Genomic DNA, 13,685 nt, shown 5'->3' on the forward strand with positions numbered 1-13,685 from the left:
AAATTTTTGATTAAATTGATAGCTGGAGTACCAGTTTTTGAGTGATGTGATACTACTACTAGCACTGGTACAAGAAGCACACCAGCTCCCCCTATTTACATTTTAATTACCCCCAAATCACACAATCAGACAATTATTGTTTATTGGACACTTGTTCTTTGTGGTACAAGTTTTGGTACCTCATGTGGATATGCCTTAGAAAAGAGACATCAACATGATACAAAGTATGTGTGACGTGAAAAATATGAGAAATTAACATCCATGTCACATAATTTCCATTTAAGATAAAATAGAAGGTTGAAACATTCATCAAACACTCACCAGAGTGGACATCTTTCACTGCAAGCAGAACAAACCCCTGAAATAATAATAATAATAATAATAATAATAATAATAATAATAATAATAATAATAACAGATTAAAGAAGCATTCTTAAATGTATCAGACTGCCTTTGTAGATAAGATAAGTAATATATCCAGTTAACACTTTGACACTGCCCTGTTTTAACAAAGTAACATTTGTCTCGACATAGTTATCAACAGATAAAGACTGTACTTTGACCCTATTAACTGAAATATAAGTAGGCATGATGGATCTAAGCTGATATGAATGAATAATGAAAGTAAAAAATATATATATTAAAGACAAAATAAGCTCAAAAAAATAAATGCTCCAATTGGCTAAAAAAAAAACAAACAAATGAATCACAAAAAATTACATAACTGATTTAATTTTTAAGGTGTTGGTTGTATTTAACCCTTCCCTTCTGTGGGTTCAAATTTAGAAACTTGTTTGCAAACTTTTTACCTTCACATGAACATTATCAAAGTCTAAATAAAACTTACAGTTTGCATAAATTACTAAGTCTGGATAAATTTTAGAAGGTAAAAAGAATGCATTGGTAAGAATATAGTTACCTGGGAAAGATGACACCTTGCTCTGTTACAAAAAAGTCTACAAGCCAAGCTTGGGTCTCCTAAAGGGGGCACGCAATAAATCAATTTGTTAAAAACATCAGTTGCCTCCTGCCAACATCCTTTTTCCATATATTTCTCTCCTTTCAGAATGGATTCCCTCAAACCTGTGCCCTGTTGTTGCTGTGCTCTACTAGCCTCCTGAAAAAAAAACTGCAAGATGAAACTCAAACAAATTTATAATTTTAACTCTTTTACATTTCATCAAGCATTAAAACCAAATATTATATGCTTAACAGAACTTATTAATACTAATAACAGTAATGACTGTATAAATAATTACATAGTATTAGTAAATTTGTAAAAAAACAATCAGATATATACCCAAATATAAAAGACATCAATGCTAAAAATGTCATAAAAACCTTCATATGATCGTCACTCTGACTTACTGTTTTCCTAGGTTGTTTTCCGTCACTGTGTTCAGGCTGATACATAGGAGGTCCTGGGTTCATCTCAACATCTCCAGACAAAAAGAGCAGCAGGGATATCATCATCATTATCACCAGCAGAATACACCCCCCTAACTCATCACTTATTGCTTTCTGAAGATTTGGCAGAGTTCCAGATGGAGCTGCCCGAATTTTGCGATGTGCAAAGCATCCTATTCTAAGCCTCCATGCATCTAGTGATATTCCCATAGTGCTCTATATATTGTTTAGTTCAGCACCTGTAACATTAAATATTAAATTGGGAATCGATCACAGAGTCACAGTGGTGTTTTTTGACACAAACACAAATACCCTTGTAAATGAATTAAGTGTTTCAAATTGACATTAATACAGTACAACGTATATACCTTTTCAAATCATCAAAATTCTATCAGATTTTTTTCTGTTTTTTTTTAAAGAACATTGTCTGTACGTGGGACTTTTTTCATAATGGGCGTGAGCTTCCGTTTAATTTTTTATTTCCCGTCTAAAACGATCAATGTGCTCTATTGTTTAACCTGCAATTTAGTTTCGTTTTGCTAAACAGTCAAAATCTCTCTTACCTGGTGAATCTTTTTAAATAAAAATTGGTCCTTGGTGGTTGGTAGGACAGCTAGACAGCGGCATTAAATGAAGCGTAGACGTAACAAATCGTAACAGCCCTATCGTCTGGTTGACAAAACGAAAGTTGGAAAAACCTATGACGTCATACCGGAAGCTAGTGCTGGTGCTCGGCGAATGTGCACGGATAACTTAAGAAAGAGAACCAAAGCTAATATATACCACTATTAAAATATTTATGTTAAGATTCAGTCCTGAAATTTTGAAATTTAAACATATAATAACTTTGGCAAAGTACTTGAATGGTACTTTCTCCTCTTTGCCGTTAGGGGGCAGTGTCTTCGGCAACTCTCGCCAAGAACTCTGGGAAATCTCGTTGCCTCCTCGGACATGTTGTGATTTGTCAATCAGCTGAGTAAAATGAGGGTCATGTTTACAGGTAAAGTCGCAATTTATGGACTATATACACCTCTGTGGTTGTAACCTAGCAGAATGACATCAACTGCGTTTAGTACTGAAAAACTCTAAATTTAATCGGATTATTGATGAGATGTAGGATGTTTCATGTATTTATTTTTCATCGGCATTCGCTTACCCGTTTCCATAATATTTGTGGTTCTCAATGTTTACATTTTTGTTCGCCTGCCTTTCCTATTAATAGTGAGTGGGAGGCTGTTGTCCATAGGATTTATAAGGACAGTTTTGTAGTAAATGATTTATATGTGTGAGAGATCAGTGAAATGTTAATCCCCTTTCAAATAACCGGTATTTTAGATGAGGTAGTAAAAAATATTTAGATTCACTCGTACATGTATGTAGATGAGGCAGGCGCCAGAGATTTTTATAAATTCTGACACGCACAGTTTTCAAGTGTAAGAAACCTTAATAAACCCTTGTTGGACTATTTTCATATCATGTTAGGTACATGTGATATGTGCATAGACATGGTCTTGAGAATTGAGTTCGAGTCTTTTCAGGCAAAGTGCTACAATTAGTGTACTAACATCCTTTCTGCTAATTGGTGGATACAGTCGCCGCCTTTTTCTTCTAAATTTGGTTGGTATGGGTCTTTAGTGATTATCCAGTTGTGTTTAAATGCATTTATTCCTGGCACTGATAAGATTGACTTTGGGAGACTGGCCCACATATACAGCCTTTTGATGCACAGTCTGCGACGTTGACCACTGGCCCGACTGCCAATGCCAGTAAAAATTGGACCAGGCCAGTGACATTTCTGAAAAATGGTCAGTTACTGGCCTGCCTGGGCCAGTGGATTTTTTCAGCTGTGATATGCACTCCAATTCCTTTTATAAATGCTCATAGTAGATGTTGAAGTCGTTTTTCTTTAATAACCAGTTGAACATCCCATGTTTTATTTTTATTTCTAAAAGGAAGCCTGTTTAATCTCAAGGTGTTAATTTCAGTTTTTTGTTTTTTTTTAATTAAATTTAATTTAATTAGACCTGGGCCAATGAATTTGATAAGTACTTGTAAGTTTATCACCTGAGTGTGTTATACATGTATTTAATTGGCACATTTGGGATGAAGACATCCAATTTGTTGTTATTCCATGCACATATTATTTTGATTAAGTTATACATAGTGTGTGTAAAAAGATAAAATGTCTGAGATATCAATCTATTCAATCAGGGATAATATTTTTCTGACTATTGGCCAATTTCTGACTTCTTGGGAGCCAATAATATAATTAGACAAGGTTTCTGTCTTGATATCATGCCATATTTTCCAACTTTTTTGCTAAATGGCAGTCTCGCTATTCCTGTTCAATGTACTGTATTTTTATCTTAGGGAGTTCAACCCCCTTGATAATGGCTGATCTCACTGAGAAGTCATACTACCTAGTACCAAGTGTTAAGCTTGGGTTTATGCTGTTTTTTCATATAACCAGTAACTTGAATTGTGATTACTCTTCATTGGAGTTGTGAAACTAAATGGATATCAATTCATGATGGGAGTTCCTGACATATTCTTAAGTTTCCAGCTAACATCTAAATATTTGCATAATAAGAATTCTATAAACAGTATTAATATTTATATTGCAGGTAACAGGGAATGAAATAAACGATGGCACTGACAATGACATCAACAGTAAGGTGACACATTTGGCATCAAAATGACCGCCATCACAGCCAACATTGCATCCCAGAAAAGTTGTTATTGTTGCCAAACTTCACCATCATTAAGAGCACTGTCTTCATCATCTTCATCCTCATCAACAAGGGATCCCAATAGAAACATGGACGTTGACGCTGCATTACATGAGTTAGGCATGCTCAGTTCAGTCACAGACGGGCGCAGGCAGTTTCTTCGTGAGCGCTCACGCACTCGGAGCGAGCAAGGCACCAGTTTCACAGTGGGCGGAGGCAGTTTGTGTGGCACGGGGGACACAGATATTGAAAATAACTACAGTCCTGGAAAGACTCCTTTCCAGATCATTTCTATGAATCCCAGCTATGTCACATCTTTTACCAATACCCCTACTCCTCTTCCAGAGACTGCTAGTGTTAACGTGATATCCACTCGTGGCTACCTTAACATGCAAACTGCTGAAATAGCGGATAATATGAATAACTTAAGTCTGGGGTCCAATTATCACCGTCAGCGCAGCCCTAGGGATGAGCATCATAACACTCGACTCATGAGACTTAAAATGGCGCGTTTGCGGCGCTGGAGGAAACCTTACGAAGTGCCATGGAGGTCGTCACTGGAGTTTGGAGGTTTGTCTAGTGGCTTTAGCCGAGGCAGTGGCTTAACATGTAGTCCGTCTAGTTCATGTAGCAGTACAACTGGTACAAACTCTAATGGAAACTGCCAGACGCCAACGAGAGAAGGACCGTCTTGTGGCAGTGATGGGGATGTTGATAAAGACGGGAAGCCAGGGATGAAGAGATGCGCCTCTAATTCAAACACCCCAGAGAAACTGAAGCAGGCGATCAGTCACCTTCCAACAGGGTTGACCTTTCATAGGTCACGTTCCATGGATGACTTGGACATTAAAAAATTTCCATCGGCTCAAGCGGAGAATTTAAACTACATGCTAGAAAAACGAGAGATTGATAGTATGTCACAGCATTTGAGTGACTTGAAGGTTGATGCTGAATAGCACTTTGTTATTGCACTGGAGTTATTTTGAAGCTTTGTTAGGGGTTCAGTTTAGAAGACAAAAAGGAATTAAATTTTCTATGATTTTGCCATGAATATCACAATTAGTCTACTACTGAAAACTCTGATTTATCCCACTGTCGGGCAAGATTTAACAGAATGGCTTCACTGGCATTTCTGTTTAACTGTTGCACTACTAACTTGCATAAAGTTTGTAACTGAAAAATCAGAAATAATTTTGTCTTTAGGAACTTAACAAGCAAGCACTTATTTTTCAATTAGAAGAAGAATTGAAGCCTTATAAAGCAAAAGAAAAACCTTGATTCTTTTTAATTGCAGCCTTTTATATCTTCAGTTAAACTTTATTACAGTATAAAGTCAGTGGCTTTAGTTTATCATATGGTGACATGTATATCAAAAACTTTTACCAAATCTTTATGAATTATACCGTTATCTTGGATATTATATTCAAATTATACACTTAATAGTCATCACATAAATTTAATCCTTATTAATATGGAGCTGCAGATCATGATCTTTATATAAATACTTCGGGTATATTTTCTGACCTGCATTTATAGTGGATTTTTGGAAATTATTTGAAATAAAGGTGTGAAACATTTCTCTAACAAACCTATGGCCTCGGAGTTTCTGAAAATACAGAAGTAGAGATGTAATGTGACTGTGGTGATATATGCATTATTTGGTTTTTTTTTTTTTTTTTTTTTTTTTTTTTTTTTTTTTTTTTTTTTTTTGTGAAATGCGAGTGCTTTCTCTCTGTTTGTATGTATGGCAAGTAATGCACTGCCACCCTCAGCCTCATGATTAATGCCTTGAACAACTTTCATTAGTGGCCTATGTACTTGGGTATATATCGCTCAGAATTAAGAATTTTTAAATGAAATAATACTTGCTCTTAAAAGATCTTTCAAATCAAGTTTTTGAACAAAAGTCATTAACTTAAAAATTTGTAAAACATGACTCCTTGGATGAGAGGATGTGTGATTAGTGTCCTTAATGCTTACTCCAAATAACAAAAAACCTAGTATTATGCAAACATCCTAAAGCTCAACTTGCAAGACCTGTGTCAGTTTCTTTTGAATTCCCCTACCCCTTCCTCTGTCTCTTTTCTGTTTTGATTTTTTATGTACAGACACATCTTGTCTGTACATATGACCAACCTGCGTCTGTTGTCGCTGTCGTTGTTGCCAAACTTAAAGATACAGGACAAGATCTAAAATCAGCATGATCAGATTATTTTTTCAAAGGTAATACAGTTTTTTCACTTTTTTTCAGCATAAATGAAATTAAGATAACATATGTAAAGGAAAAACAGTCAGCATACTGGTTCAAACTTACAGGTTTGTTCAATATTCATAAAGTACAGGTGAAGTTTGAATATCAACATAATCAAACCATTTTTCTTGAAGTTATGCCATTTTTTTGTTTGTTTTTTGTTTTTTTTTTTCATCATGATATATTATACTTTCTGCAATACAGAACACATTTCATAGAAACTCATTTGACCTCTTGTTTTCAAACTTACAGGCCTGATGAATATGACTTATGTGGAATACAAAAACTAGGTTGATCTGAATATTTACCTTCAAGTTATTAGTTTTCTTTTTCAAAATATTCATTTTTCACATATTGGTATTTTCATTATGAGACTTGGAACTCCCCCTCCCCCTCCTAAGCCCCTGGGGAGCTTTTTGAAATACTACCAAGATAAAATTTGGGTCTTTAATAATGTCTGGTAGGTGTATTTGGTCATTTTTTGTCATCCAGGGGTGCCGTAACGTGTTTTTTTTTTTTTTTTTTTTTTTACATTTTGGTAAACTGAAAAAAAAATCCACACACTCTCAAGCCCTTGAGGGGCCTTTTGAAGTACTAAAAAGATTCAATTTGGGGATGTAATGATGAGATGTTGGTGTGTTTAGACATTTATTTTGAATGGACCATTTCCTTCTTGGCACCGATACTCCCCGACACCTATACTACAAACCCCCCCCCCCCCCCCCTCCTCCATCGATACTCTCCTGCATCTTTACGTCCCTGCACTGATACTCCCGCACAGCCTTTGCAGTTGGTTAAAATTGCTATTAACAAAACACAATTATTGATTTAAAACCCTTTTTTTTTTAAAGAGCGCCACCCTCTTGGGAGCCAAAAATGACAATTTTTTTATTCAAAATATTGTTAAAAAATAAGGAAATCACTAAAATTGGTCTGCTTAGTAACAAAGAACATAGTCTGTCTAACATGTCAGACTTTGTACAGTATGCAGCTCGGCTTTGTGATTATTGAGAAATATCTGTAAACTTCACTTCGTTCTTCAACAGTGGTTACTGTTTACATATTGCACGACTTCTTATTTATTTATTTATTTTACTTAAGTTGTGTTTTTAACAGAAGATGACAAACGCGCCATCGCCTTTTCTTCAAGCACCACTCAATTCGTCAATTATTGAAAACATAAAAATACATATATAGTATTTAAGCGAAAAATTGTCGCGTCTGTCTTCCTGGAAATGTGAGATTCTTAACGCTGTCCAAGGGCGATTTTAGGAACTACTTAACAAGTAAAATTACTGGTTTTCTTGAAGATTCTATTTGTAATAAAAAAATCTAAGCGGAGAAGAATTGCACCTTAAATGTAACATCATAAATCCGTGTATTTCCAGCATGCAGCGAGATCTTTATTAAGAAACCAATAACGAACAGTACTCGGGGGCGGATCCGCAATTTCCTATAGGGGGGTATTTTTATCATTATTATTATTTATTTAATAATTTTTAAAAATCCAATACGTGTTCAATTTTAACATTAAATAAATTATCTTAATTAATATTCATTGATAAAAAAAATAACGTAAGACTTATGTCTCAAACTCGATTGTCAGACTACATCTCAGATGATCTCACGAAACATAATCGGGTATGGCAGTGTAGATATGGGGGGGGGGGGGGGGAGTTAGAGACACTTTCAAGATTTCAAGACAGTCGAAGGGAAAAATCGAAAGTAGCATCACATGGCCCATTTATCAGTAAAGAATTCCTGTTTAAATTTAAAAAAAAACTCTGCATACTTCAAGATGGATGTTTAAGATTGTTATATATTGTTAAATAAAAAAACTCTGCATACTTATTACCGTTAACATCCACACGTAGGCAACCAGTGATTGGGACTCTTGCGCTACTCGCGCTTTACCAGTCTTGGAAACGTATATTTCGATCGTTATATGCCAAAAATGAATGCATGTGCAGGTTATAAATATGATCCATGTGAACTTTATCAAACACTTTTACCTGGCTACCAATTTCATGTTAAAAAAATGAAAGTAAGCCTAACGATATATTTCAAAAACCTGTGAATTGTAAACTAATTTGGGTTGTTCCATGCGGTCGCTCAAACATCCAAAGTACTGAATTCAATCATCATAACTAACAAAACTTTACTCTGACATATATATCTAGTTATCAGACGATAAATCCATATTTCTACTTTTTTATCATCAAAAAACCGATAAACACAGTGGCGGAATTAGGAAAGGTGTCGGGGGGAGGGGGTCCTGACCCCCAAGCGATTTCCGAAATAAAATCACACGAATGCTTCCCTACTGAATTTAGAATTTTGACCAGCTGAATCGTAGTTTTAAACCTTACCAAATGGCACCGTTCGATCTCTAAAAACATTTTCTGGGGGGCCCCGAACCCCACGCCAAAGTGGGAGGGGGCGAGGGTCGGCTTTGCATCAGCGGCCTGTCATTTCTAATAACCGGACTGGCGCGGGGGGGGGGGGGGGGGGTATCGACCGAACCCCCCCAACCCCACCCCTGCGCCAGTAGAGGGCGTGATTGGTGTAGAGGAGTGCTCGTGTTATACGGGCCATTGACACGGTACTGTTAACACGCTTATGATTACGACTCCGTAGACGACATGGATGAGGAGTCCTGTGGAGGCAAACGTTTTACCTTGGCTGATGTAATGAAAATATTGGAAAGTCAAAAGAAAGAGCCGAAAAACTATTTCGACCATAGACTGTCTACATTTAATGCCGAAGCCAATGATTGTAATAATTGAAAGTCGACAAAAATTTATCTTGGAAAAGAGAAGGTAATCACCAGTAGTTTGACTCGACTGTATAAGATTATTGTGGCCAACAAATGATTGTAATAATTGAAAGTCGATAAAAATTTATCTTGGAAAAGAGAAGGTAATCACCAGTAGTTTGACTCGACTGTATAAGATTATTGTGGCCAACAAATTGACACTGCGTTACAGTCTTGGAAAGAGAAACAATCTTATCAGAATTGCTGACACTTAAGTTGCCGGCTGGCAAACTGTTAAGGAATATACTGTAAATCATCTCGCTAGTGATTCTGAGTACGACAAGAGGCTGTTTATAGCTAAGGCCAGAGCTACAGAAAAATCAAGTTATATCTGCAGGCCGAGCAATGGCATGTCAGCGGCGATGGGTGTGGTCAGCGATACTTCTCAGCGGAGTTGTATTTTTCGCAGCAGCTGGTCGGGACTTTGCTTCGCTTATGGAGAAAAGGGGTCATTTCAGGCATGAGTGCCCAACTTACAGAGGGGAAAGTTCTTCCACCAGAGTCCAACCCCAGAGATAAGGGAATATCTGGTATGGGGAAGAAGGCGGACGTATTGATAAAAGGTAAGTGCGTTAGTTTCAATCAATGCATCAGGCCCGTGTCCGGCAATTTAAAAAAGGGGGCTCTTTTTCTGAAAAACTTCACGTTTTACCATGGAACCTTCATGTACCGAGATAAAATTGTACCCAGAGGGAACCTTTTCCCGGCAAAACGGGAGGGGGGGGGGATTCTTTCGAACCCCCCGAACTCCCCCTGGCTACGGGCCTGAGTTGCATAATTATGAACATGAGGAAAATCAGAAAATCATACTTGTGAAAAGTAGGTTAAGAACCAATTTAAGTTTTTTGGGAAGAAATAGGATCTTCATCTTTTATCTAGACTTGATAAAAATGGTTATAAATTTCCGTTTATAACAAAATGCTGTGTGACAAGGAAAGATAGCAGCTTTAACTATTGAAAAATAAGGTTTTTGTTAAAAGCGCTATTCTTGAGTAGGGGAAAATATATAAAAGAAGGGTTTGGTTGAAAGGTGTATTAAGCAATCAAATGTTGGTACATGTAACCCTTTAACAGTTAGCATTGCACAGCAGTGAAAAAAAAGATTAATTTTAGATTTACGAGAAGTAAACAAATATGGCTGTATGCAGTCTGGTAGTTACGAATATTATAGAACGGCTCTTATGTTTATAAAATTGGTGATTGGATGATTAAATTTGATCTTGATTCAGCTTATTATCATCTAGACATCCGTTATCTCCATACGGGTTATTGAGTTTTTTTGTGGAAAATTCAAGATAAGCAGGTTGTTTATTTTAATTTTTTCTTCCATTTGGGTTATCATTAGTACTTCTTTTTTTGTTAATTGACTAGGCAAGTAATCAAAAAATGGAGATAGTAATGTTTTCAAACTTTGATGTATTTATATCATGATCTGTGGTACTGTAGTAACAAAGATAGATTGGAGCATCACGGTGCTGAGATCAAAGTCAGATTGCTAAGTCAGATTTTATGCAAAATCAAAATTCTTGATATTAGATATTAAGAGAACTGGCATTGATATTCGCACGAAAGAGAGCAGAGGTCAATTGGTCCACGTTAAAAGTCTGTCTGGTTTTGTTGGTCAGATTATATCTGTTTTTATTGTGTTGAGAAGTGTAACGCAACTAAATGATGGAGTATATTAGCATGGTTATTTTTTAAAAGTGCTCTATTTTTGGAATCAGAAAATGTTGTGTGTAAAGACGCATAAAGTCAAATTGGACTTAGCGTACAGATCTTGCTGTAGTAAATCAGAATTTTACAGTTTTAACCTCAGTGCAGTAAGGTAGTTTATTCTGGTGCTAGTAGTACTGGGTTTGGAGGATATTGTGTGGAGACACCTGAAAGGGAGTGTCACGGGCTGATGAGGCGACGGAGAGCTCTACTTACAGAGACCTGTTAGCTGTTTACAGGGTCCTGTATTCCATGGCAAACACGCTGAGTGGTTCGAGATTGAATTGGGTTTTCTGATAACAAAGATATTGTAAATATAAAAGAAAGAAGTAGCATAAAGGGTAAATTACAACCTATTATTTTAGATATTTTTCTTCTAATGACGTAGTGGAGTAATTCAATAGAAATGGAAGGATACTGGGATAAGAAAAGGTCAGGCAAATTACATAAGTAGACATGTGGATGTTGATGATTGGGTGAAGATTTTTTTCTCACACTTTGATAAAGCCCCCTTTACACTAGACGGCGTCCTTTCTGCGTCCAGCAGTAGGCCCCGTTTGAGGTTTAAAAAATTATAATATTTTACGTGCCTACAGCTGGCCGATCATTGAGCATTCATTCTGATACAAAATCAATGCTCATGCCTCCTTATTAAGACCACAGCGATTCCAAATTTCATGGTCGTAGAAAGGACGCCGTCCAGTGTAAAGGGGGTATAAGATATGGGTCCTCTTGAAGTGGATTGGTTTGCGTCCTGGTACAATGCTTAAGAAGGCCTACATATTTTTTTCTAGATTTTAGAATCCAGGAGATGCTGGTGTTGACGCATTTACGGTGAATTGGAGACGAGTCTGTTACGTCTCTCTCCTGGTAATCTGATCACGTTCGGTCCCTTGCCACTAGATTGTTTCCGACAGACTCTGTTCTGGTCCTTCGCCTGCATATGTCCATCATGGCGTGATCAAATGTGGCACCGAAACGCGCCCATGACTGACTCTGTTATGGTCTCAAACTTTTTGAAGCTTAAATCTTTTAGATGCTACCCAGTTTCTTATTGAAAAGTCGAAATGTAGAGGTGGCAAATGACTTTTGATAAATCGGGTAAAGTCGCATTTATAATAATAATAATAATAATTTATTGAGCACTAAAATGTTTCAGTACATTTTGCAAGCCCTCTAAACTACTTGTATATAGATACATTTAGTACAATCTAGACCTATTATCACAATAAAAATAAATAAATAAATAATAATAATGATAATAAGATAAAAAAATACCTATATTACATAATGACAATTACATTGCTCTGTATTGTGGTAGACTTGCTCATTATTATTGACAGGCTAGTCTTTTTTTAAATGTTTGTTGGATGAAGTGACACACGGTTTTTAGGGAGTGTTCACTTTGAGGATTGAGAAGCCAGGCAAGTTTTTCTAAATCAGATGACATTTGCGGCGGTATCATTTTTATCATTTTTTCTCTTTCGTTCACATGCTCATTACATTTTAGTAGGAAATGCACTTCTGTTTCAACATCATTGCAATGTGGACATATTCGGTTTTCTACTGGTTTTTTTGGGTTTTGTGTAGCGACCTCTTTCAATTTCTAGGTCATGGTCGCTGATTCGAAATTTCGCAAGTGTTTTTATTTCATTTAGAGGGACTTTCATTGTGAGATAATTTTCTGGAGTGTAGGATTTCTTTATTGCTTTATAGGTTCTTAGTTTGCTTTTATTGTCACTGTGCAGATCGGTCCAAAAAAGTTCTTCAATTTTTTTAATAACATTTACTTGAAGTAAGTTTGGGTCTACAGTGTTTAGATCTGTTGACAGTCCCCAGAGGTCTATAAAAGTTTTTAGAGAGCTTGACCAGCTAGGCCCTTTTAAATGGATTTCTCTTTCATAGATTTGTTTCACGATTCTATTTGGAGCAAGTTCTTTGAAACGAATTTGGTACTTAAAAACATGTTTTGCAATATCTGTGTAGAGTGGCAGCCTTCCAAGTTCTGCCCTACTTGCATTGTTGCTTGCATATTTCCGTACACCAAGAGCCCACTTACACGTTTTTAGATGGAGCTGCTCAAAAGGCATTTTATTAATTTTTTGGAGGGAGATTTTCTTATCTTTAAATAGTTCCTCTGCCCAAACTTCACAACCATAGAGTAAGATTGGCTTGACGGTTTTATCAAAGAGTTTCATGTATAGTAGGGGAGAAGATATTTGGTGTGAAGAAAGTGCTGTTTTCAGTGCAAAAGATGCTTTCATTGCATTTTGTTTCAGGTTTTCAATTGCTTTTTTTAAAGACCCTGTGTTTGTGAAGGTTATTCCTAAGTATGTGAAGTTCTTCACAGATTCTATGATTTTGTTATTTATATAGAAGTTAATATTCTTGTCTAGTTTCCCTTGTTTGTTAAAGATGACAACTTTTGACTTTTTCTCATTTACCTGAAGCTTCCATTTTCTGCAATATGTTTGAAGTGCTAATAAGTGGCCTTGTAGTCCTTCCTTGCTAGTTGATAACAGGACAAGGTCATCTGCATAGAGGATGTGGTTTAGGCCATCAATTGAGCAGTCCTTATTTTTGTTCTTTAAGATTTCTTTGATATCATCAATGAACACATTAAAGAGGGTAGGACTCAGATTATCCCCTTGTCTGATTCCTATCCTTGATATAAAAGGCTTTGTGTACCCTTCCCCAACAGAGATGCCTAATCTGGTGTTACTGTACATTGTTTTAATGATGCTGCAATTTATGCCCAGTAAAAATTCTT

General features: G+C 36.3%; 2 protein-coding genes across 2 annotated transcripts; one reads left to right on the plus strand and one right to left on the minus strand.

Moving 5' to 3' along the window:
- Window positions 1-321: 321 nt before the first annotated feature.
- LOC106167800 (uncharacterized) lies at window positions 322-2,209 on the minus strand (the record flags this gene model as incomplete). Its single annotated transcript, XM_013546672.2, is given in 4 exon segments — window positions 322-358; window positions 920-1,117; window positions 1,369-1,646; window positions 1,971-2,209. Coding segments are annotated over 3 exon segments (484 nt in total), but the record flags the coding sequence as incomplete, so codon positions are not given.
- A 91-nt stretch (window positions 2,210-2,300) lies between these two features.
- On the plus strand, window positions 2,301-5,724 carry LOC106167799 (uncharacterized). Its single transcript, XM_013546671.2, has 2 exons — window positions 2,301-2,407; window positions 4,032-5,724. The coding sequence occupies exon 2, from the start codon at window positions 4,103-4,105 to the stop codon at window positions 5,090-5,092; it is 990 nt and encodes a 329-aa protein (XP_013402125.2). The 5' UTR covers window positions 2,301-2,407; window positions 4,032-4,102; the 3' UTR covers window positions 5,093-5,724.
- The last annotated feature ends 7,961 nt before the right edge of the window (window positions 5,725-13,685 follow it).

The sequence above is a fragment of the Lingula anatina genome, unplaced genomic scaffold (genome assembly GCF_051362555.1).
Source record: "Lingula anatina isolate TDL-2025a unplaced genomic scaffold, LinAna3.0 unanchor81, whole genome shotgun sequence".
Lineage (NCBI taxonomy): Eukaryota > Metazoa > Brachiopoda > Lingulata > Lingulida > Lingulidae > Lingula > Lingula anatina.